Source organism: Chiloscyllium plagiosum, unplaced genomic scaffold, assembly GCF_037043375.1.
Source record: "Chiloscyllium plagiosum isolate Xiang-an unplaced genomic scaffold, Cpla_swu_hap1 HiC_scaffold_33, whole genome shotgun sequence".
Taxonomy (NCBI): domain Eukaryota; kingdom Metazoa; phylum Chordata; class Chondrichthyes; order Orectolobiformes; family Hemiscylliidae; genus Chiloscyllium; species Chiloscyllium plagiosum.
This window is the reverse complement of record NW_028270171.1, coordinates 11,637,948-11,663,132: the sequence shown is the minus strand read 5'-3', so window position 1 is coordinate 11,663,132 and position 25,185 is coordinate 11,637,948. Positions and strand designations below refer to the sequence as shown.

The window sequence follows — 25,185 nt, the reverse complement described above, 5'->3', positions numbered from 1 at the left end:
CCTACAGTGTGGAGGCAGGCCATTCAGCCCATTGAGTCCACAATGATCCTCTGAATCCCACCCAGACCCACTTAGCCTGTACATCCCAGGGCCTTCCTGAAGAAGGGCTCATGCCCGAAACGTCGATTCTCCTGCTCCTTGGATGCTCCCTGACCTGCTGCGCTTTTCCAGCAACACATTTTCAACACATGTTTGGAGTCAGTTAATACTAAATGTCGAGATTCTTGACCTCTTCAAGTCATTGTATTCTCATGGCTGCTCCAGTTGCACCAGGGCATCACTATTGTCTTACTGCATCTGGGCATGGAGTGTTTCACTGGGAATGGTGCTGAACACTGCATACTCCCAAGCAAATGTTCCACTTCTGACCTCATGAAAGAGGAGCAGCTAAGATGGTAGGGCCCAGGGGTTAAGGTGACTGACAATCCAACAACCAGAGTCCTATTCCTTTTTGGATAGGTAGGATTCCAGCAAGTGGAAATATTTTCCTTTGACTCCCACTCACTTCAGGTTTATTACAGAGGGCTCCTTGATGTCAAACTCAGTTGAATGCTGCTTTGATGTCAAAGGCAGTCACTCTCACTTCACCTTAATCAAGGCTACAATAAATCCAGAAGCAAAGTTATTTTGTTACTCATTTGAAGGACATGGGTGTCACTGGCTGGGCCAGCATTTATTGCCCATCCCAAGTTGCCCTTGAACAGGTGGTGGTGAGTTGCCATCTTGAACCACTGCAGTCTGCCTACTGTGGGCAGACCCACAATGCCCTTGGGGGTGAATTCCAGGATTTTGACCCAGAGATAGTGATGGAACGACGATATATTTCCAAGTCAGAATGGTGAGTAGCTTGGAGGAGAATTTGCAGGGGTTGGCATTTCCATGTTTCCACTGCCCCTGTCTTTCTGGATGGAAGTGGTTGTGGGTTTGGAAAGTGCAGTCTGAGGATCTTTGGCAAATTTCTGCAGTGCAGTTTGTAAATGGTACACAGTGACTCTGGCAGAACCCAAGCGGAGCAACAGTGTATTGGTTCTTGTTGTGTAGGTGTTGCTTGATGACAGCTTCACTTTGTTAATCAGGAGTAGACCAACAGGGCAGTAACTGGTCAGGTTGGATTTGCCCTGTTTTTTTTTTGTTAACAGGACATACCTGAGCAATTTTCTGCTTCATGGGGTGGCTGTGAGTGGGATAGTGACCCTTCATCAGCTTAGTTCAGGATGTGGAAAATCTTGGGATGTAGAGCTGGAACTGGGATGTTGTTGGCAACTGTAACCTTTGCTGTATCCAAAGTATCAGATTGACTGAAAACTGGCACCTACAGTGGCAGAGACCTCAGGAAGAGGTTGTGAGGAGCACCCACTTAGCATTTAGAGTCATAGAGATTTACAGCATGGAAACAGACCTTTTCCATCCAATTCATCCAGCCAACCTAATATCCTAAACTGATATAGGCCCATTTGCCAGCATTTGGCCCATTATCCCTCTTGACCCTTCCTATTCATTTACTCATCCAGACGTCTTTTAAATGTTGTAATTGTACCAGCCTCCATCACTTCCTCTGGCAGCTCATTCCATACATGCACCACCCTTTGCATGAAAAAGTTACCTCTCAAGTCTCTTTTAAACTTTGCCCCTCTCACCTTAAATCTATGCCCTCTAGTTTTGGATTCCCCTAACCTAGGAAAAAAACCTTGGCTATTCACCCTATCCATGCGTCTCATGATTTTATGAACCTCTGTAAGGTCACCCCTCAGCCTTCGATGTTCCAGTGAAAACAGCCCAAGCCTATTCAGCCTCTCCCCATACTTTCAACTGACAAAGGAGCAGTGCTCCGAAAGCTTGTGATTTCAAGTAATCTTGTTGGACTATAACTTGGTGTTGTGTGACTTTTGACTTTGTCCACCCCAGTCCAATACCAGCACCTCCACATCATCATTGCTGGAAGTAGATCTACTCTCCAAATGTATGAATTAATCTCCACTAGCTTTGAACTTGTGCCCCTGATTTGCCTGAATCTTTGGATCAAGAGTCCAATGACATTACCATGTCTCCACAACAAGTTAGCTGCTACTTAAGAGGTAGGTTAAAGTTCAACTGCATTGACCTGGAATTGGAGTGGCATCAAGTTCCAGAGTGGGTGAAACTGGCACGTTTCCTTCCTTTAAAAGACATTAATTAACCAGATGGCTTTTGATAACAATCCTGGCAGTTTTGTGGTCACTTTAACCTCTGCCAACGGTTTTTAAAAATAAGCTGAATTGAAATTTTCAAATACTGAACTTTGAGCTGGATTATGACTGCAGTAACGCAACTGTGACGTGCGTCTGCATACATTATTTCTGTCAGATTGCGAGCTGATGTATGTTCAGAGTGAGTCCCTATTTGGTTTCGGTTGCTTTTATAACTAATATTCCATTAATTTAGCTACTTGTCGACATTTCTTGAACAACCTCCCTGTGATGGAGTTTACCACAGGTCAGTGGTTAGGACTTGTGGATGAGAGATGGGAGCAGCAACAAGACAAAAAGCTGCTCTGAAGTTATAGATTTTATAAAAAGTAACATTGATTTCCATCCTGTCCTCTGCTGAGCTGTTCATTTTTGCTGAGGGATTGTACACTGTCTGGTATCTCACAGTCTTCATTCATGCCCCGCACGTACAGAGTGAGCTTCGGCAGACTATTCAACCACAGGTGCTTTGCAGTTGTGCCCAAGCTCTGGCTGCATTCATTTGTGTCCTTGGGTAGTGAGAAAAAGTTACAGCCCTTGCTAATTTATCCCGATCGTAGCAACTACACTGCTCTTTCCCCAATTTTTCATTCCACAGCCCTCTTCCCCCTTGACCCTGCACCTCTTCCAGCTTCTAGTTCTCTTCCTCCTCTCTCCTTCCCCTTGTCCCTCCTTCCCTCTGGCTGTCACTTCCTCCATTTCCTGCCATTCTGCCTTCACATCACCCTCTTGCACTAGCTTACCCTTGCCCCCTCCCTTATTTCCTTGCCCCCTCTCTTATTTTCTTGCCCCACATCACCCCATCTTTCCTCCACCTTTTTTCATCTCCTCCAATCACTCCTTCTGTCTCCTTTCTTGCTGTTCCCCTTAGTAGAGTACCCTGTGACTGAGTGAATAGGAATGTGGGAAACAGTGAAACGCTGGTTCAGGAGCTTCCCCAGTTTGTGCTCACTACCTGCTCACTGTCTCACTGGTGCCTTTGGACGGTTTGCATCAGTTGGACCTTAAGACTATGGAGGAGGGGAGAACTGACTGAGCCTGCCCCTTCGAATTGTAGGAGTAGCTGGAGGCCAGTCAGCCCATTGAGCCTATCCCGCTTTTCCATCAGATCATGGCTTCTCTGCATTTAAGCTTGCACCAAAATCTCCACCACATCCCGATGTGGTCAGCCCTCTGGGACTGTATTTAAATGTGAACCAAGTTGATGGAACTGATCTTGGCCATTGAACTCCAGTTGTCCAGTAATGAGTGTGGTTGCTGGGTGATGGCTGTCTCAGTTGAGTGACCAGCTGCTGCTCTCAGAAGGACATGGCACTTCCATGAATGAGGTCCTCACTAACTAGTGGAGCTGTTAGTTCCAGCAAGAGTGAGAAATCTGGAGAGGGATGTCAATTCAAGTAACCTTCAGAGATGGAGCAGATTGTCAGGTTGATCCTATCGGGTATGTCCCAATCTCCTATCTCACCAGTTTGGACCCTGACCTGACGATGCTTCTCCAAACATCACTTATCTCTGTGCTCCTGTGCCTGAGAAATCCTATTGGATTCAATAAAAAAAAACTCAGCAAAATATCCCATTAAACTTCACAGGAGACTGGAGCCGACCCCTTCCCTGAGGGGAGTTTGAGTCAATTGGGCCTGTATTCACTAGAGTTTCGAAGAATGGGGTGGACAGGCTAGATGCAGGAAGGATATTTCCCCTGGCTGGAGAGTCTAGACCCAGGGGTTACAATCTCAGGATGCAGAGTAGATCTTTTAGCACTGAGATGAGGATACATTACTTCATTCAGAGGGTGGTCAGCCTGTGGAATTCACAAAGGCTGTGGAGGTTGGATCACTGATTATATTTAAAAAAGAGATTTGCTTTTGATATTAAAGGGCTATGAAGAGAAAGCGGAATAAGACATTTGAGTTAAAGGATCAGCCGTAATTGTATAGATTGGTAGAGCAGGCTCGAAGGGCTAAATGGCCTACTGCTGCTGCTGATCCTTGTGTTCCTATTTCTGCCTTTAGTGTTCTAGAAATGTAGAAACTAGGAGTAGGCCAATCAGGCCCTCGAATCTGCTCTGCCGTTCAAAAAGATCATGGCTGATCTGGCCTCAACTCCCCTTTCTCAACAAACATCCCCACCCAAAGTCCTCGACGGTCACTTTGAGCAATCGTCTATTCTCCATGAAGCTCTTCAGTTACCCAACCTACACTGCTGTCTGGGAAGAGAGTTCCACACACTGAGTAAAATAATCTCTCCTAATCTATGTCTTAAATGGGGAAACCACAAATTTGTAAACTGCCTGCCCTGCACACAGCCCCTCCATGATAAAACAATAGGACCTTGATTAACAGGGCCACTAGGCCAAGGTGTTACAGATGGAATTTAATTTCGATAAATATGTGGGTAAGACAAACCATGGCAGTGCTTATACAATTAATGGTAGGGCCCTGGGGAGTGTTGCTCAACAGAGAGACCTACAGGTGCACACACATAGTTCCTTGAAAGTGGCTTTTCAAATAGACAAGCTGGTGAAGAGCATTGAGTACAGGAGTTGGAGTGTTATGTTATGACTGTACAAGACATTGGTGAGGCCACGTTTGGAGTACTGTGTACAGGTCTGGTCGCAATCAGAAGGATGTTATTCATAGTCATAGAGTCATAGAGATGTACAGCATGGAAACAGATTCTTCAGTCCGACTCATCCATGCTGACCAGATGTCCCAACTCAGTCTAGTCCCACCTGCCAGCACCCGGCCCATATCCCTCCAAACACTTCCTATTCATGTACCCATCCAGATGCCTTTCAAATGTTGCAATTATACTAGCCTCCACCACTTTCTTGCCAGCTCATTCCATACATGTTCCAACCTCAGCATGAAAAGGTTTCCCCTTAGGTCTCTCTCATATCTTTCCCCTCCCTGCCTAAACCTAGCCCTCTAGTTCTGGACTCCCCCATTCTGGGGAAGACTGACTATTCAACCTATCCACGCCCCTCATGATTTTATAAACCTCTATAAGGTCACCCCTCAGCCTCCGACACTCCAGGGTAAACAGCCCCAGCCTATTCAACCCCGCCCCATAGCTCAAATCCTCCAACCCTGGCAACATCCTTGTAAATCTTTTCTGAACCCTTTCAAGTTTCACAACATTCTTCCAATATGATGTTCTCAAAGTGGCCTAATCAATGTCCTGTACAGCCAAAACATGACCTCCAACTCCTATACTTAATGCACTGACCTGCAAAAATGGTTTTACAAGGATGTGCCCAGGATTGGCGAGTTTGAGATATCGAGAGAGGTTGAACAGGCTGGGACAACCTTTCTCTGGAGCCTCGGAGGCTGAGGAGTGACCTCTTTATAGAGATTTATAAAATCACGAGGGCCATAGATAAGGTGAGTAGCTAAGGTATTTTCCCTGAGGAGGGGGAGTCCAAAACTAGGGAGCACAGGTTTAAGATGAGAATGGAAAGATCTATGAAGGGCAAGTTTTTCATACAGAGGGTGGTGCTTATATGGAATGAGCTGCCAGAGGAAGTAGTAGAGGCAAGTACAATTATAAGATTTAAAAGACATTTGGACAAGTGCATGGATAGGAAAGGCTTAGAGGGATATGGGCCAAACACAGGCAAATAGGACCAGTTCAGTTTAATAAATTAGATCAGCATGGACGAGTTGGGCCGAAGGTTCTGTTTTCATGCTGTATGACTCTAGGTCCCTTGAGATGTTTATATGTTTCAGTACACCAACCTCTCATCCCTGTAAACTCCAATAGGTGTAGACCAAACTTCTCAAACCTTCATCATGAAACAAACTGTTGATCTCAGGCATCAGCCCCATGAATCTACAGCAGGAGGCAGTCAGTCAGGCACTCAACTCACATGCCTCGTCCAATCAGATCGTAACTGGTCTGTGCATTGACCCTGTCTCTATTCTATAACCTTCAATAGTCCTTGTCTAACATGCAACAGTTGCAGGTTGAAATGTTGACTTGTCTGTGCCTCACTCCCACTTCAAATTCTCCCCCTGCTTTTCTGGGATGGAGTAGGGGTGTGAAGGTGAAGGTGCAGAGACTGCTTCAGAATCGACCCTAGTTTTTTGAGTGAAACTGCGTGTCATGGCCTTGCCCTTGGATCATCTGTGTTCTCATTTTAAAGCCAAGCCTCTGTATTCCAGACCTTCCCCCTTCACCCTGAAACCTGAGGGAGTATGACCTTCTAGCAAAGATAAAGTAACCCTCAGATATAATTTCAAACTGCCAAGGAGGGACAAAAACCATTGGGATGCACCAAAAACCCCAGGATACTGTCCCATATTGTTTCACTGGAAACTGGATCACTTTGAGATCGATTGAAACGCTCCCAACCTGAAGCTCGCGTTAACCAAATACAAATGCGAGGGACTTTCTGGCTTAAGAATAGAAAAAAAGCGTTTGGAAATGCTTACAGGCTCCGGCAGTTTGTGTGGGTAGACTTGTCAGTGGCTCAAGAGAATCCTTTGCTTCTTTCCTGAATGAATGTCCCCGTATGGTTCCATTCCAGCACTGCCCACCTTTACCTGCCTGATACTGTATGAACCAGATCTGCTTTAACGCCACTCAATTTCTACAAAGGAAATGGTATTGCTTTGCTCACCAACATATGGACAAGGAACATGAGCAGACAAGCAGGAAGAACACAGCAAGCCAGGCAGCATCAGGAGGAGGAGAAGTCGACATTTCAGGTGTAACCTTTCTTCAGGACTGGGGGTGGGTGTAAGGGGAGCTGTTTTTAGAGAGATTACACCTGAAACATCGACTTCTCCACCTCCTGATGTTGCCTGGCCTGCTGTGTTTTTCAATCCTCTTGCTTGTCTACTTTGGATACTAGCATATGCAGTTTATTTTTGTTGCTCAGGAACATGAGCAGGCTATTCTGCCCTTCCAGTTTGCTCCACCATTCAATAAGATTGTGGCTGATCTGATTTTAACCTCATCTCTACATCCCTGCATATCCCTTGATAATCTTTCAGTCCCTTGGTCATCAATAATCCATCCATCTCGACCTTAAAAATATTCCAACAGTCTGCATCCACTGCCTTTTGAGGAAAAGAATTCCAAAGACACTCAACCCTCAGAGAGAAAAATGTTTCTTCATCTCTCTTTTAAATGGGAACTTATTTTTAAATGATGACCCCTCGTTCTAGATTCCTCCACAAGAAGAAACATCCTGTCAACATCCACCCGATCAGGTCCTCTCAGGATCTAATATGTTTCAATTAAGTCACCTCTGACTTTTCCAAACTCCAAAGGGTAGGATACAGGCCAAGCCTGTCTAGCTTTTCCTCATAAGGGAATCCACTCAATACAGGGATTAGTTCAGTAAACCTTCTCTGAACTGCTTCCAACTCATTAATATCTTTCTGTAAGTGCAGTGTTCAGTATTGTAAATGTAATCTCATCAATATCGTGTATAACTGAAGCATATCCTTGTTATTCTTGTATTCAATTTCCCTCGCAATAAAACATAACATTCTGCTAGATACCCTGATTATTTGTTGTACTTGCAAATTGAACTTTTGTGATTCATGCACCAGGACACCCAGTTACAAATGGTGTCAGTCTTGGCTACATCTAGCTCTCCCTGGGATAGATGGAACATCCTCTGTTCCAGTCCTACTCCAATGCCCTCCTTCACCTAAGTGAGCCACATGAAGAGACATTAAGATGGGTGACCAAAACACAAGGCCAAAGGCAGCACCTTTAAGGAGGACGGCACAAGGGAGAGGTTGGTGGAGAGGTTTACTGAAGGGGTTCTGGAACATGGGGCCTAGAAGGCCCAGGGGAAGGAACTGGGGTCTGTGCAAAAGGTCAGAATTGGAGGAAGGCAGCGATTGGTGGGACTGGAGGAGGTAGGTTACAGAATTAAGGGAGGGGGTTCATGACCATGGAGGGATTTAAGCTGGAGGTCGAGAATTTGAAATTCATAGATGGAGTTCAAGTTGTCCCACAATACAGGAGAATGAGGGCTGCTCCAAACTTGTTGAGAGTTAGGTTGTAGCAGTGGGGTTTTGACTGAGCCCAAGGTTATGGAAAAGGGAAAACTAACTCAGAGGGAAGCATAATACTCAAATGTGATGACAACAAAAGGTTTTACAGTGGGGAATGGGTCAAGGAAGGGAGACATGAGGAATATTGTGGAGGTGGAAGCAGATGCTATTTGTGACAGAGAGGAAATGAGATCCAAGGCTTGGGTCCAGGTCAAAGATTTTCTTTTGATTGTTAACTGAAGTTGCATCCACTCAGGGAAGTGGGGAATATTCCATCACCATGCTGAATTGTGCCTTGGAGATAGTGGGTAAGCTTTGGGAAGTCAGGAGGTGTGGTGCTTGTGACAGAATTCCCAGCCTCTGACCTGCTCTTGTAGCCACAATATTTATATGGCTGGCCCAGTTCAGTTTCTGGTCAATGATAAATAACCCCCAAGGATTTTGATAGTGGGGACATCAGCAATGGAAATGCCACTGAATATCAAAGGGATATGGTTGGATTCTCTCTCTCGTTGGGGATGGGTCATTGTTTGACACTTGTCTGGTCTGCTCGCTTTCCAATTGGCTGTTGGAAGCTTTGAGGATGGACCGAGGCAGAATTTCAGGGACAGGGTGTGAAGATCATGTGGTGAAACCTCCAGCAGAGTTGGCAACCCTCAGGGTGGGCAGTATTTAGGATCTAAAATATCCTGTGCTCAGTTGCCTGCATCAGCCATGTGTAGTTTTTAAGTGTAGTTTTCAGCTGCAGAGTGACATCAGGAATAGAGGCAGAGTGCCACTAATGAGCCACCTCTGGGTTTATGAGTACAGTGTGACACGTTTACATAGAAAATTCCTGTTACAAGTGGTGACCTGGTGATTTATGGTGGCAGTGTGGAATTTCCAGTTCCCCTTAGAACATAGAACAGAACAACACAGGAATGGGCCTTTTGGCCTACGATGTTATGCTGAACATGACGTCAAATTAAACTATTCCCTTCTGCTTGCCCTTGATACACATCCCTCCATTCCTTGCATATTCATGTGCTTATCTAAAAGTCTCTTAAACGCCCCTTTGTATCTGCCTCCACCATCACCCCTGGCAGCACATTCCAGATTACTACCACTCTGTGTAAAAAAAACTTGCTGCTCATACCTCCTTTGAACTTGCCCCCTCTCGTCTTAAATGTATGTCCCCCAGTTTTAGACATTTCAACTCTGGGGAAAACAATTCTGACCATCAACCCTATCTAAGCATCTCATAACTTTATAGACTTCTATCAAATCTCCTCTCAACCATTGCCACTCCAGAGAAAACAACCAGAGTTTTTCTAGCATCTCTTTATAGCTAACACCCCCTAATCCAGGGAGTATCCCGGTAAATCTCTTCTGCACCCTCTCAAGAGTCATAGAGGTATACACAGTATATATGCTGACCAGCTACCGTATATAAATCTTCTCCCATTAGCCATCACTTGGCCCATCACTTGGCCCTCTAAACCCTTCCCATTCATATACCCATCCAGATGTCTTTTAAATGTTGTAATTGTACCAGCCTCCATCACTTCCTTTGTCAGCTCATTCCATATACACACCACCACCTGCGTGAAAACGTTGCCCCTTTCGGTCCCTTTTATATTTTTCCACTTTCACCTTAAACCGATGCCATCTAGTTCTGGACTCCCCCACCCCAGGGTGAAGACCTTGCCTATTTATCCTATCCATGCCCCACATGATTTTGTAAACTTCTATAAGGTCAACCCTCAGCCTTAGATGCTCCAGGGAAAACAGCCCCAGCCTGTTCAGCCTCTCCCTATAGCTCAAACCCTCCAACCCTGGCAACATCCTGATAAATCTTTTCTGAACCCTTTTAAGTTTCACAATATCCTTCCTATTAGTTGTAATTGTCAAAGAGTGTGGTGCTGGAAAAGCACAGCTGTTCAGGCAACATCCTTGGACCTGCTATGCTTTTCCAGCACCACACTTTACCACTTGGATCTCCAGCATCTGCAGTCCTCACTTTCTCCTAGACCAGAATTGCATGCAATATTTCAAAAAGTGGCAGAACCAATGTCCTTTACAGCTGCAACATGACTTATCAACTCTGTACTCTATGCACTGACCAATAAGGGGAAGTATACCAAATTCTGCCTTTACTATCCTATCTACCTGCATCTCCACTTTCAGAGAACTATGAACCTGCACTCCAAGGTCTCTTTATTCAGCAACACTCCCCAGGACCTTACCACTAAGTGTATTAGTCCTGTCCTGATTTGCCTTTCCAAAATACAGCACTTCACGTTTATCTAAGTTAAACTCCATCTGCCGCTCCTTGGTCCATTGGCCCATCTGATCAAGATCCCATTGTAATCTGAGGTAGCCTTTGTTGTACACTACAGATTTTTATACTCCAACCCCTTGCAGGAGGAAGTTACACAGGAGTGGAGAAGGAAGGGGACAGCTTTGTTGGAAAATGTTTGGGAGGTGCATCTGGAAACAGGATACTATGTATGAATGTGAATGTGTTAGAGAATTAATGTAGTTCAGTTAACATCATTTCTGGACTTTGTCAGAAGCTAATGGGTTAATTCTTTAATATAGCTCTAGGTGCTACACTCTCAGTGTGATGTTATACAGTAATCAGGCTTGGCCTGTCAGACAATGCCTGAAGTCCCTTCCAGAAACAACAGACTTAAGGTGCTGTTCATCTTGTTGCTTTGTGTGGGAAGCAGAGAATCTGCAAAAAATAACATGTAGTTAAGAATGTCTTCGTTTTACCAGAGTATACATAGCACCAAATTAACTACTGCTTTTGAGTGTGTAGTTCTCCGTACTATCCTCATCTGTCACCAGTTGCACAGGACTTCAGAGAGACCACAGTACTGTGTGCAGTCTTGGTGTCCTAATGAAGGAAATACTTGTGTTGGAGGTGGTCACAGCAAAGATTCACTACGTTTAGTTTCTGGGATGAGGGGATTGTCCTCCAGTGCAATGCTAGGTACATTGGACCTACACGTGCTAGTGGAACGGCATGATGGTCAGCAGAAACACAGTTCCTGTGCTGTACTGTTCTGTATTCTATCTTCTCTAGAGCTGAGAAGAATGAGAGGTGACCTCGTTATAACATAGAAGAGTGTGAAGGGATTTGACGGAGTCAACATCAAGAGGTTGTTCCATGGGCCAGAGAAATGAGGAGAGGAATATATGATATAGGAACAGGATTAGGCCTCTCTGGCCTGATCTGTCATTCAATAAAGTCATGGCTGATCTGATGACTCCATATCTCCTGCCTCCAATGATCTTTCAACCCCTCGCTTATCAAGAATCTAAAAACTCAAAGATGGGGGGGTCACAGCTTCAGGATTTGAGACTGAGATCAGGAAAAATTAATTTGCTCAAAGGTTTCTGAGTGTTTGGAATTCTCTGTTCTTTGTCACCGAATATAGTTAAGGTCTAGATTGACTGATTATTGATCTCTGGAGGGAAATGGGGAGCAGGTAGGAAGTTGGGTTGTGATAGAAGTTCAACCGTGACTGTCTCAAATGTTGGAAAGGGTCAAGAGGCTGAGTGGTTAACATCTTATTGCTCAGGTTTGTAAATATGCAGCATCCATAAATTGTCCTTGTGCTTCAACCTATAATGCCTAAAGGTTTATTCAACTGATAGAGGAATCACACCGTCATCTGGAGTCACCTTGAAAGCACTTGGGACAATTGCACAGAGACCAGGACCTACTTTTCTCTAACAATGGGGAGGTGTGTCAAATGGAAGGATCGCATTTCATGCAGGTGTCAGACTGGGTTTTGAGCTCAAAGCTGATCAAGGACTTGATCCTGTGACCTCCTGAGCCAGAGGTGAGTCAGGAGGCTGGACTGAGGGTAGTGGGTGTCAGTGTTCTCAAAGTGAGGTAGAGTTTGGGTTCTAAGTTCTGTCAATCAAATCTTTGATGTCTAGCGCTCTCAGAAAGTAAAGGAAGGGGCTGTGAATTGTGTAAAATCTATTGGCTTGATAAATAAAAGAAAGGTTGTTCCTGCCTGGAAGACATTGACCCTTTGTAGTGATGCCCTGGGAATAAGGTCCTAAAGGGGTAAGATGAGGAGATGTCCCCCGTGTCCGAGCTGATACTTAATGCTCAACCAATGTGATTTTTGAGAAAGAAACCGGAAAACCACGCATGATTGCACTGTAGTCTGTGGGAGCTTGCTGTGCGCAAAATGGCCGTCGCTGCAGTGACTACATTTTAGAAGTACTTTATTGACCCTGAAATGTGTTGAGGATGTTCTGATGTTGTGAAAAGGTGCTACAAAAATGCAGGGTTTTCTTTGACAATACATGGGAACATGAGCAGCAGCCTCTTCTCCCACGAACCCCAACCCCCACCCCCACACCGTTTTGCAGTCGATGTCACCAGCAGTGGGTTTTCCTTCAGCTCCCTTTGTAGCTCAGAGTACTGAGACTAGTTCCCATTTCTGCTGAGACTTGGGCCACTTGGCGTAGACTCAATCCAGCCAGCTGGCTCAGTGACGCGATAGGGTCATTTATTCCCTGAACCATTGGCATTGGCTGTGGCAATGATTAACCCAATGTGTACAAGGATTTCTTATGACCACATTATCAAGGGGATAGCGATGGGTGGGAGAGCTCCGCAGATACTAGAAGTGGTTCAAAGCCATTTGGCTGCAGATATCAAGGGCTGACTGTATGAATTACACAGTATGTCTGCACCTTTGTAGAATTCCTATTGTATAGAAAGAAGCCAGTCGGTCCATCGAGGCTGCACTGACCCTCCGAAGACCATCCCACCTATCCCCATAACCCCTGCATTTCCCATAGCTGACCCACTTAACCTGCACATCCCTAGACACTATGGGCAATTTAGCACAGCCAATCCACCTAATCCGCACATCTTTGGACTGTGGGAGGAAACCCACGTAGACACAGGGAGAAGTGCAGACTCCACACAGCCATTAGCTGATGCTGGAATCGAACCTGGGTCCCTGTGAGGCAGCAGTGCTAACCACTGAGCCACTGTACTGCCCCTCTTCTCTGGAAGGAATGGGAGGCTATAATTCAGTATGTGTTGTGTGTGTGTGTGAGCTTGTCTGTTTGCTAACAACACCAGCAGTAATGTTTAACCTGTGCAAGTCGTACCTATAGTGCTACTCTAATACTGGAATTGAGTGTCATTAGCCCTGTTATTTCGGACAATCTTAACAGTATTTGTAGGATGTTAATGTCTTGAAAGCAGCTCAGAGAAGGTTTACTGTAGCAATACCTGGAATGAGCAGATTTTATCTTATGAGAAAAGTTGACAAAGGTGCTGACATACTGTGTGATTCATACGGTCAGCCCTTGATATCTGCAGCCAAGTGGCTTTGAACCACTTCTAGTATCCTTTATGGTTTAGAAGTGTCAGAGGTGATTTAATTGAAACATATAAGATCCTGCAATATTTGACAGGAACAGCTTATGGGTTCAAGCCCCACTTCAGAGACTGGAGCAGGTAGTCTAGACCGAGACCCCCCAGTGCAGTGCTGACAGAATGCCGTGCAGTCTGAGGTACTGTTGCTCGGGTGAACAAGGCTCCACCTGTCCCCTCAAGCGAACGAAAGAACTACTGGTACCTATGATGTAGGAAAGAGCAGGATGGTTTTATCATTGCTGGTTGTGGCAGCTTGCTGTGTGCCAATTGGCTGACGCGTTTCCTAAATTATGCCAGCAGCTACAATTTGAAAATATGTTGCGGGCCACAAACAGCTTTAGGTGCTATATAAATGCAAGCTTGTTGGTGATGGAAGTGAGCTTGTGAACACTTGGCAGGAGAACAAAGACTAGAATGATTGTGGCAGATCGGGCCTTTATCGAACAGCCTAAACTAAGGTGCCACAGACTTAGTCCAGTCCATTGACGCTGTTTGAAGTGGAGCCAGACATTTTCCCAACTTACTGGCCAAGATGCCGTCTCAGCAAGGGATGGACATGTATATATTAAGCAAAGGAACAATCTTGGCCTGTGGCTAAGGAATTGTCCAGTTGAGGCACCAGAGCATGGTGTGGAGATCGGGGAGACCCCCAAAACTAGGAGTGGGCCATTAAGCACCTCGAGCTGCTCCACCATTTGATCAGATGGTGGCTGATCTGATTGTGGCCTCAGTTCCACTTTTCTATCTGCCCCCTGACCCCTGATGGAACACCCACAAAAAATATAAGATAACTACTAACTCCCTCTATCTGACTTGGCCCTTGAATACATTCAACATCCCTGACTCAATTGCTGTCTGGGAAAGAGAATTCTGCAAACTAACAACCCTCAAGAAAAACATTTTCTTTATCTCCACCTCATTTTAAACCTGAGTCCCCTTGTTCTAGGCTTGCCCACAAGGGAGAATTTCCTAATGTGACAAGAGTGACACTTGAGTGTACAGTTGGTTTTTCTATAATGCGATGGTTGCTTACTTGTGCTACCCCGTGATAAAGAAAGATCGTGCTTTAAGAACAGCGCTTAAAGTGTTGGCCGTGTAATCGCATTACAGCCAACACGTTTTAAAAGTTCGCACTTACGAAACAGTGTCCCCAATTCGTCAATTGCGTTAACAAAACATGTGTTACAGCAGAATGACCTGTATGATCCTGGAAAATCCTGAAGGTCATTCCCCCACTAATGGGGGATTTCCCAGGATGCTGCCTGGGCCTGAGGGTCTGGGTTATGAGGATTGATTTGATTAGCTGGGGTACTTTTCCTTGGAGCAGCAAAGTTTAAAAGGGAGCCTGATAGAAGTGTGTAAGATTATGAGTGGCATAGATAGGGTGGCTACAAAGGCACATTTTTCTTCATTGAAAGGGATCAAAGGGGCAACATTTTCACTCAGAGAGTGGTGAGTGTTGGAATGAGTTGCCAGAGGAAGTAGTAGAGGCTGGTGCACTGACAGCATTTAAAAGGTATCTGGATGGGTACACGAATAGGAATGGTTCAGAGGGATAGGGGTCAAATGCTGGCAAATGGGACTAGATAAATTTAGGATATCTGGTCGGCATGGATGAGTTGGATTGAAGGGTCTGTTTCCGTGCTACATCTCTATGACTCTATTAGTAGATGAGTCAAATGACATGGGGACGTAGCTTCAAGGTAAAAGGTAGAGACTAAGAGGAGAGTTGAGGAGCTTAAACACAATGCACCAACAGGTATAAGAACAGCTTCTTCCCTGGTGTTACTCGACTGCTGAATGGACCTCTTTAACTTCAAATGATGTTGATCTTGCTTTGTGCACCTCCTGTAAAGCCATAACATTGTATGTCTCGCTTTGTTTAAGCACCCTATGATCTGTATGTCCTCATTTGCTATAATCTGCTTGTATTGCTCACAAAGCAATACTTTTCACTGTACTTAAGTACACGTGATTACATGAGTAGAGTAAATCAAATCAAATCAAAGGAAAAATATTTTCAGTCAGAGGGTGGGGGATGTCTGGAAGATATTGCCTGCAACAGTGGTCAAGTCAGAAACTCTTATGCCATTTATGCAGTACTTAGATATTCATTTGTGTTGCCATGGCCTCCAGAGATTTAGGCCAAAAGCTGGAAAACAGGATGAGTGCAGTCCAATCTTTTTTTGACCAGCATGGGCCACAATGGATCAAACGGCCTCCTTCTGTGCAGTAAATGTCTGTGACTCTAGGAACTCTCATTGTATCTACTTTTCTAAGTCCCCTCCAAGGAGAAAGTGAGGACTGAAGATGCTGGAGATCAGAGCTGAAAAATGTGTTGCTGGAAAAGCGCAGCAGGTCAGGCAGCATCCAAGGAGCAGGAGAATCGACGTTTCGGGCATAAGCCTGAAGAAGATTCCTGAAGAAGGGCTTATGCCCGAAACATCGATTCTCCTGCTCCTTGGATGCTGCCTGACCTGCTGCGCGTTTTCAGCTAAGTCCCCTACAAGTTTGAAATGTGAAAAAGAGAGGAGTGAGAAACAAGAGGTTGACAGGGAAGAATGTAAGGGAGAGGATGGGAGAGAGACAGGAAGGAGCCATACCTGAGAAACCTAGAGAGCGGGGTAATGTTGGAGAGAATTGTGAGTCCAAAGCAAGTCAATGAATGTTGTAAGTGACAGGTTGGGTCTGTTACTGGGTCTCTATTTTGGTCTTGATTTTAAAACATCGTGCACTGCACTCTCACCCGCTCAAGGCTGTCACTCCAATACAATATGTAAAAAGTTTGTTGCTGAGGGGTCAGGTGATAGTTAAACCAGTCAGCTCCTTTTAAAGAAATGCACTTCTTTTCAACTGAATGCAGAAGAACGAGAATGTGGCTCCTGCTCGTTCTCTGTGGGATCCTGCTGTGCCTTCCCCTGCCACAGCTGTCAGTGTGGAGCCCATTGCCCTTGTAAAACAGCACACCGTAAGGCAAAATGCAAAGCTAAAATTTCTTTCGCCCCCACATTCACAGCCACTAGATTGCGACTTGGACCAGGCTCCCTCTGGCTCATTCTGCTCTTGGTTTCCTGCTAATCCAAGCCTCAGGGTCCTCTATATTGAAGACATTTTAATCAACCTGTTCGGACATGTTATTAACACACTTCTGGAGCAGATGGGCCTTGAACTGGGCCTCCTGGCCCAGAGGTACCACTGCACCACAAGAGCCCAATTTTAGCTTGGGATTGTTCCAACTAATCAGGTCAAGCCTTTCCCATATCTACTCATACAAAGGTCTGGTTTTAGAAACCAATCATTTTAGGCCAAAAGTCACTGTGTCAGCTTCTACATAGATAATGTTTTTGAGATCTTTTGAACAAGGATGGAGACTGAATCCTGCAGTTTTAGTGATGCTGAGTGCATTAAAGTGCATTAAAACTGATGGAGCAATTTTAGTAGAATGTAAATGCCAAGTTGAATTACGCAATTAAACAGACTTGCATTTCTATAACGTCCTTCACAACTGTGCAAACTCCTGAAAAGCTTTGTACCTAAGCCTTGATCTTATTGGATGACATAGCAGACTCGAAGGGCTGATTGGCCTGTTTCTGTTCCAAGCCTTATTGTTTTAGGGAATGGGTGATAGGTTAGGGCAGAAAGTTAACTTGACTTGAGGCTAATCCAAGGATTTTCTGATGTGCCACTCTTTTTTATTGTTCCCTCTGAATTGTTTCATTTTATTTAGTCTGGTATATGGAGGGTCTCGCAGTTCACATCCCGAAACAGACATTCTACACAGACAAGCTTATGCGACACCTCATCCTCTTCAAGGCTATGCAACCAATCATCATCCTGCTGGTGAGTAGCCATTTTATTTCCTTTTCACTCATTCACGGGATTGTGGGCTTTGCTGACTGCAATGACCTGCAATCATCATCTTGAGAAGTTGGTGGTGAGCTGCCAACTCGACTCATTATGCTGTTAGGGAGGGAATTCCAGGATTTTGACCCAGCGACACTGAAACATATATTTCCAAGTCAGGGTGGTGTGTGGCTTTGAGGGGAACTTGCAGGTGGTGGTGTTCTCATGTATGAGCTGCCCTAAATGGCAGTCATTGGTTTGGAAGGGACTGTTTATGGAGCCTTGATGAGTTACTGATGGAAACTGTGCATTGTAACACAGCTTAGAAGAGAGATCAGTTTTGGCCAACATTTATCCCTTGGTCAACATTACAAAGAGCAGAATATGTGATCATTACCGTTTTGCTGTCTGCAGGAGCTAGCTGTATGCAAATTGGTTCCTTCCTTTCTTTCTTTAAGCAGGTGTCCGCACTCTTGAAAAGGATTTTCTTGGCTGTAAAGTACTTTGGAACGTCCTGAGCATGTGAAGGAAGCTTTATAAATGCAAGTTCTTTTTTTCACTAAGCACCTTCAGACCAAATTTCTCTAACCTTGGGTTCTTGTTTGTTTTGTATTGCTGTAGGCCTGTCGGGGCTATTTGAGACCGGGCTTCACCACGCTGGCAGCACCACCCCAGACGCCTCTGTCATGAACCTCATCTCTGCTCTGGAATCACGGGCACCACAGCCTGGACCCTCTGCTTCTTCCCTCCTCTCGCAGTTCCGAACTCCATCCTGGCAGACAGGTGGGTGAGGCAGCTCATGCATTTCCCTCTCCTTCGTCTAGGACACCGCAGTCATGGTTCCTTCGCATTCCTCGAGCTGCTGTCTCGGCGAGGGTTCGGGGCCATTTTAACGTTTCGCTAAAATGTTAAGACCTGCGGTGCTGTTAGAATTCTGGGTAATCCATGATGGAGGATGGGAGAAAATTGTGGCTGTAAGAGCTGCTCCTTTTTGAGGTTTTTAACGATGTTGGAGCTGATTTCCTTGATTTCTTGGAGCATTAATTACTGTTTTATAAGCTGCTGCATTGTTTTGGGCATTTAAAAGGATGGGTACGTGAATAGGAAGAGTTTAGTGGGATATGGGCCAAATTCTGATCAATGGGACTTAATTTAGAATATCTGGTAAGTATGGTTGAATTGGACCAAAGGGTCTGTTTCTGTGCTGTATATGTCTATGACTCTGTAACTGTACCCAAATAGTTTCGTTGTCAGTTAACTCAGTTTCTTGATGCCAATAGGGCAGGTTCAACGCCTGCACCACCCGAGGTCCCAGATTCTCAGTCTTGCCTCTCCCCTGAGGCAAGGTGACCCTCAGGTTAAACCACCACCACCATCCCTGTCTCTCTAATGTGAGACACTATGATAACTTTACTTACTCACTGTTACTCAATGCTAACTGGACAGATTCACATTTCAGGTTTCTGGAAAGCAGTTAATGAAATAATTCTGTGCGTGTGAAGGTACAAGCTCCCAAAAATTGGAATAAACACTTTGAATCGAGGTCAGGAACCACAACTAGATCATATGAACGTATAATTATTCAGGCCCTCAAACCTGTTTCACTGTTCACCAAGTCTATTGCTGACCTGAGCACTCCATATTGCCACCGATCCCAATAACCTTTAACCTTTGCTTATCAAGAATCTGCACAACCTGTCCTTAAAAATACTCAAAGACTCTGCTTTCATTGTCTTTTGAGCAGGAGAGTTCCACAGACTCCTGACCGCCTGTGAATAAAATTTTCTTCTTATTTCTGTCTTCGAGGGAATTGGGGGGGGGGGGTGTTATGACGGGAATAATGGGGATGAGGCAGGATGGTGGAGTTGAGAAATAGCAGGCCAGCCATTGAATGGTGGAGTAGACTTGATGGACCGAGTAGCCAATGCCTTATGGTCTTACTGGTTACTAGACTGATGGATGGAATGAGAGGGTTGTCTTGCAAGTAAAGGTTGGACAGGTCCAGCTTGTTATCTGCTGGAGTTTAGAAGAATATGAGGAACTTGATGGGGATCTGCGGGCTTTGGCAGGCCAGAGATGCATGTTCCATCATAAGATGCAGGAGCAGAATTAGGCCATTTGGCCACTCAAGGCTGCTCCCTCATTTGATCATGGCTGATATATTTCTCAGCCCCATTCTCCTGCCATTTCTCTGTAACCCTTCGCACCATTACTGATCAAGAACCTAGCTATCTCTGTCTTAAATATACTCAATGACCTGGCCTCCATAGCCCTCTGCGGCAATGAGTTCCACAGATTCACCACCTTCTAGCTGAAGAAATTCCTCCTCATCTTATTTCCAAAAGGTTATCCCTTCATCTTTGGTTGTGCTCTCGAGTCCTAGTCTCTCCTGCTGGTGGAAACATCTTCTCCATGTCCACTCTGTCCGGGCCTGTTGGTATTCTGTAAGTTACAATCAGATTCCCCCACCACCCACATCCTTCTGATCTCCATTGTCACAGAATCCTCAATGACTCTGTCAACCCTAGGATCATTCTTGTAAACCTCCTCTGGATCCCACAATGGCCAGGACATCTTTCTTAGATATGGGGCCCAAAATTGCTCACAATATACTAACTGTGGCTTTGACATACGCACAGTTCACTGCGTGATGATGTGGTTCACTTTCTTCTGGGTAGTCCCACTGACCATTAAGTGAGATGGACGTAAATAAAGACTGAGAGCCTATAGTCCAGGAATAAAATATGAGTTTGTTGGCTGCACTCTAGCGTGAGTTGAAGCCTTTGCGAGGGGAGGCATGAACTAAGCAATTATTTTCCCCTGCATGCTCTTGTTCATTAGAATACACTGCCTGAAAGGGTGGAAGGAAACGGAATTTGGATAACTTTGTGAAAAGGAGAAAATTTGCAGGAAGTTGGATCAAAATGGAATAGTAGATGCAGAAAGGTCTTTGCAGGGAAGACCAGGAATCGAGAGGTCATCAATATAAGAGCAGGAAAAGGGCTCCTCTCCCCAACCTTACCCTAGTTCCAACCTTCCAGCTCAGTACCGTCCTCATGACCTGCCCGACCTGCCAATCTTCCTTCCCACCTATCCGCTCCACTCTCCTCTCCGACCTATCTCCTTCATCCCCACCCCCATCCATCTATTGTACTCTTTGCTACCTTCTCCCCATCCCCATCCCCCTCCCATTTATCTCTCCACCCCGGAGGCTCCCTGCCTTCATTCCTGATGAAGGGCTCCTGCCCGAAACGTCGATTTTCCTGCTCTTCAGATGCTGCCTGACCTGCTGTGCTTTTCCAGCACCACTCTAATCTAGATTCTGATTTCCAGCATCTGTAGTCCTCACCTTTGCCTGGGTCATCAATATAAGTCAACCCCAGATAAATCTGAGTAAATCAGGAGAAACCTCTTTATCCAGAGAGATCGACACCACAGGAATGATTAAGACAAATAGATGTATTTAAGAGGAAACTCGACAAATATGATTAGAAAATTATTTATGAAGTGAGGTGAGGTACGATGGGAGGAAGTTTGTGTGTAAGTTTTAGCGGTTTGAATTTTGTAGAGATGACGTTAGTTTCGAAGTGGGTTGGAATTTATTTCCTGGATTTAATTCAATGCTTTAAAATGTCTACACTGACCTTTCAGCTCTGCTTCTATTAGCTTCTCTGGGTCTGTTCACTTTCCTCTGAGTCAACATCCAGGCCTAAGCAATCAAGCCCAGTGAACACAGATTGGTTACCACGCTGTCATAATCAAACACAGAAAATGAAACCAGTGATCATGATAGACTGGCGAGGCCGAATGGTCTGTTATTGTACTGTAAAATTGATGTAAAATAATGTCTCCTTTTGTTTTGTCATTGTAGCCATGCACACCCCGGGACCCGCTGAATTATTCATCTCTGGAGCTATTCCTGGTTCTGGGACTTTTCCATCGTCATCTGCGCTCTCAGCCTATCAACACCCAGCCTCCTTCAGTGGGCGGAGTTTCCCCGTGACCTCGTCGTTGACTCTTCAGGATGCCACCTTCAGCCCTAGCTCCAACGGCCTGCTCTCGCCACATGATCCGCTGCTGCACATCAAGTCCTCTCAATCCAGTGTCCCGTCCTCCCTGACCTTTGACCGCCTGGGCAGCGCCGTCCTAGGCACGGGCCTGCCATCTCAGAGCTCGGCGTACCGCACAGCGCAGGAGTCGGCCTCCCGGCACCTGCAGTCACAGTTTAACCTGCTGTCGTCGCCTTTGGGACCTTCGGAGCAGGCCTCGCAACTCTACAACACCTCGGTCTTCTCCAGCTCACCGGCCTCGGGCATCGAGAGGGCCATCCCACGGCAGGATAGCGTCATCAAGCACTACCAGCGGCCTACCGGTGCCCAGGCCCAGCTGCCTGCCTCTCACCACTCCCTGCAGCACTACCTCAGCTGTGGGGGGAGCCATAGCTTCCAGCAGATGCCCAGGCACTCCACGCTGTCGTGCAGCCCGCTGGGCGATCAGTCCCCGGTGAGCAGCGAGGGCGGCCAGAAGAGCTCCCAGGCCCGTGGTGAGCACTCACAGAGCTATCGGCCCATCATCCAGTCGCCAGGCTACTCCTCCTCCTCCACCTCGTCCTCCAAGTCCAAGAGCTACTCAGCCTCGCGGCAGGCCCAGAGAGGCGGGGCCGCTGGCGCTGCCGTCACCCCCAAGTGCCAAAGCATCTCCTCCAGCGGCCAGTCGCACATCTTCTCCTCATCTGCCCCCAAGGCCAGCTCGGTGATCTCCACCCAGGCCCAGGCCTACTCCCCGGGCCAGTCACAGGCCCTGCTGGGCCTGAGCCAGTCCCAGAGCTACACGGTGTCCCAGGCCCAGAATCTGGCGGTGGCGGCGGTCACCCAGTCACCGGGCTTCAGCTCCAGTCAGTCGCAGGACCTGACCGCGGTGAGCAAGGCCCAGAGCTACTCGGGTAATCAGCAGCCCCAACCCCAGCCTCAGCCCCAGACGCAGCAGCAACAACAGCAGCAACAGGCCCTGCAGACCTGTGTCAGCCAGGCGCAGAACTACTCTCCGGAGCAGCTCCAGGGCCTGTCGTCGGTGGGCTCCATCCAGAGTTACAGCGTCCAATCAGAGCCCCACTCCTCGGCCACGCAGGGACAGAGTTACGGTCCAGCCCACTCACAGGGGATGCCGGCGGCCAGCCCCTCCCTCAGCTACGCCGCCGGACACTCCCCGGCCTTGAGCTCCCACGGGCCATCCATCGTCTACTCCTCGGCCAGCCATGTCCAGAACCTGCCGGCCGCCAGCCCCTCTCCCATCATCCGGCCCCTGCAGTCCCCGACCAGCAGCCGGCCTCAGGGGGTGGGCTCCCCAGGCCAATCCCAGAAGTACCTCTCCTCCGTGCTGTCACCGTCCTTCATTCAGCCCCCTCACTCTCAGGCCTTCCAGCCCTCGCAGGCCCCCCTGGAGCGGGCGCCAGCCTACGGCAAGGCCAAGGCCGACCAGGAGCTGCTGGCATCGGAGCGGACGGAGGACGAGGATTTTCTGATCCAGCACCTGCTGGACTCGCAGAGCCCGCCACGGGTCTCATCGCAGAGCCTGGCCGAGTGCGAGGAACGGGCCCCCAAGGGCATGGTCTACGAGATGTCCAAGTCTGAGGAGAGGTACCACCTGCAGAGTGTCATCCGTACCAGTTCGAGTTTGGACAGCCAGGTCCTGGAGATGTCGTTGCAGGGTCTGAAGGAGAAGAAGAAAGGCGAACGGCAGAAGGAATACGGCCGCTCCTCCTCGGACGCCCTGGTCACCTCAGTGGTGCACTACAGCCACCAGCCCAACAGCATCGATGGCCTGGCGCAGGACATCAAGAAGACGGTTGACCACCTCCAGGGAGGGCCCCACTTGGATGGTTCCGGAAAGGATCTTGGCGCGGGCCACTCGTACATGCAGAAGACCCCGGAGCCGGGCTCCCGGGCACACCACCTGGGTCCCGACTCCTCGCAGCTGGAGAGCCACGGGATCCTGCAAGGCCAGGCTGGCTCGCAGCTGATGCTGGAGGCCTCACCGGAGATGCAGCTGCCTCTGGGTCACCAGAACCCTGGGCAGCCATCGCAGCTGCTGCAGTCGGTGCTGACCCACACCCAGAGCCAGCAGCAAGCCCAGCAGCAGATGCTGGAGGCCCACCTGCAGAGCCAGCAGCTACAGGCCGCCCACGCCCACGCCGCGGGCCTGGACTCCCGCCTGCTGCCCGGGGAGGCCCGCTCGCCCCAGCTCGCCCCGCCCGACGCCATGGAGCGGCTGCCGCGCTCTGAGAGCATGCAGCCGCAGGAGATGCAAGAGTTCCTGGAGCCTGAGCTCCACCTGGAGAGCCACCTGGCCCAGGCCGGTCAGGTCCAGCAGCCTCAGCAGCAGCAGCAGCCTCAGCCCCAGCCCCAGCACCTGCTCCCCGAAGCCAGCGAACCGCTGCGCCTGGACAGCTCTGAGGCCTCCCAGCAGGTCTCCCAGCAGCAGCTGGAGGGCAAGGACCAGTTTGGCCAGGGCAGCCCGCAGAGCGGCAAGCAGCGGTTTGTGCCGCTCACCTCCATCTGCTTCCCAGACTCCCTCCTGCAGGACGAGGAGCGCAACTTCTTCCCAGGGATGGAGGACATGTTCTGCTCGGCGCCCTGCAGCAGTGAGGAGTACAGCAAGCAGTCGTGCGGCGACGAGGCCGGGCAGCCGATGGACAGGAGCGACGGTGGTGGTGGCATGAAGTCCGGCTTCGACATGATGCACTCGGGCCAGAGCTTCCCGAGCTACTGTGCCCCCGAGCCCGGCGGCGGGCAGCAGAACGTCCACCTGGACCTCAATCCAGTCGCCCTGAAGCCGGAGCTGGAGCCGCCGAGCGTGCAGGCGGAGCACCTGGGCCTGACCCCGCCTGCCCACGGGGGCCCCCCCACCGGCGCTGACCTCAAGTCGCCCCTGACTACCGCCAGTTTCTGCTCCATGAAGACCAAGAAGTTCCTGAAGACCTCCTCGCTCCACTTGCTGAAGAAGAAGGACTCGCCGCCACAGCCCCCGAAGAAGAACTACGCCCAGGAGTACGAGTTCGAGGACGAAGAGAAGGAGGATGTGCCGGCCGACATCCGGCTCAACAACCGGCGGCTCCCCGACCTGCTGCCCGACCTCATCTCCAGCTGCCGGACCCGCACCAACCTCAGCCCCGTCTCCGACATTGACTTCTGTTCTGGCAACAACCTGAACGGTGGCAAGAAGAAGGCCAAGAGGGCGTCCAAGCCAAAGGAGAAAGGGCCCCCGAGACCCCGGGGCCGACCGCGGATCCGGCCCCTTGAGCCCCCCCAGGGCGTGGCTCAAGACGGACCCAAGAAAAGGGGCCGGGGCAGGGGAAGGGGCAAGAAGATCACGGAGAATGAAAACGAGGGCTTCAAAATGGAGAAGCCAGTGAAACCCGGCAAGGTAACGGCATTTTTCGCTTCTTTCCTGATTGTGAGAGCGAGCGTGATGCAGACGTTGGGAAATTTTGATGCTTCATGGGAAAGGCAGAGGGGCACATTGTTCATTCAGCTGAATGTGGCCTCAAATGATCTGGGACATGTCCTCCAGAAAGGGCATGGGAGGAAAATAGGAGCAAGAGTAGGCCATTCAGCCCCTCCAACTTAGTCCACCATCCCATAGAATTGTGTAGGGCAGCCACTTCACTGCCTGGTCCCCCTGAAATCAGTCTCTTTCTGACCTC

General features: G+C 48.0%; 1 protein-coding gene across 1 annotated transcript in view; it reads left to right on the top strand.

The window, feature by feature from the left end:
• The window catches only part of LOC122542016 (proline-rich protein 12-like), an 85,991-nt gene that overhangs the window by 12,667 nt on the left and 48,139 nt on the right, over positions 1-25,185 (top strand). Inside the window, exons 2-4 of the mRNA XM_087978275.1 lie at positions 17,368-17,480; positions 18,105-18,266; positions 21,355-24,905. Of these exons, the coding sequence (XP_087834401.1) occupies positions 17,368-17,480; positions 18,105-18,266; positions 21,355-24,905 (3,826 nt within the window). The remainder of the gene's footprint in view (positions 1-17,367; positions 17,481-18,104; positions 18,267-21,354; positions 24,906-25,185) is intronic.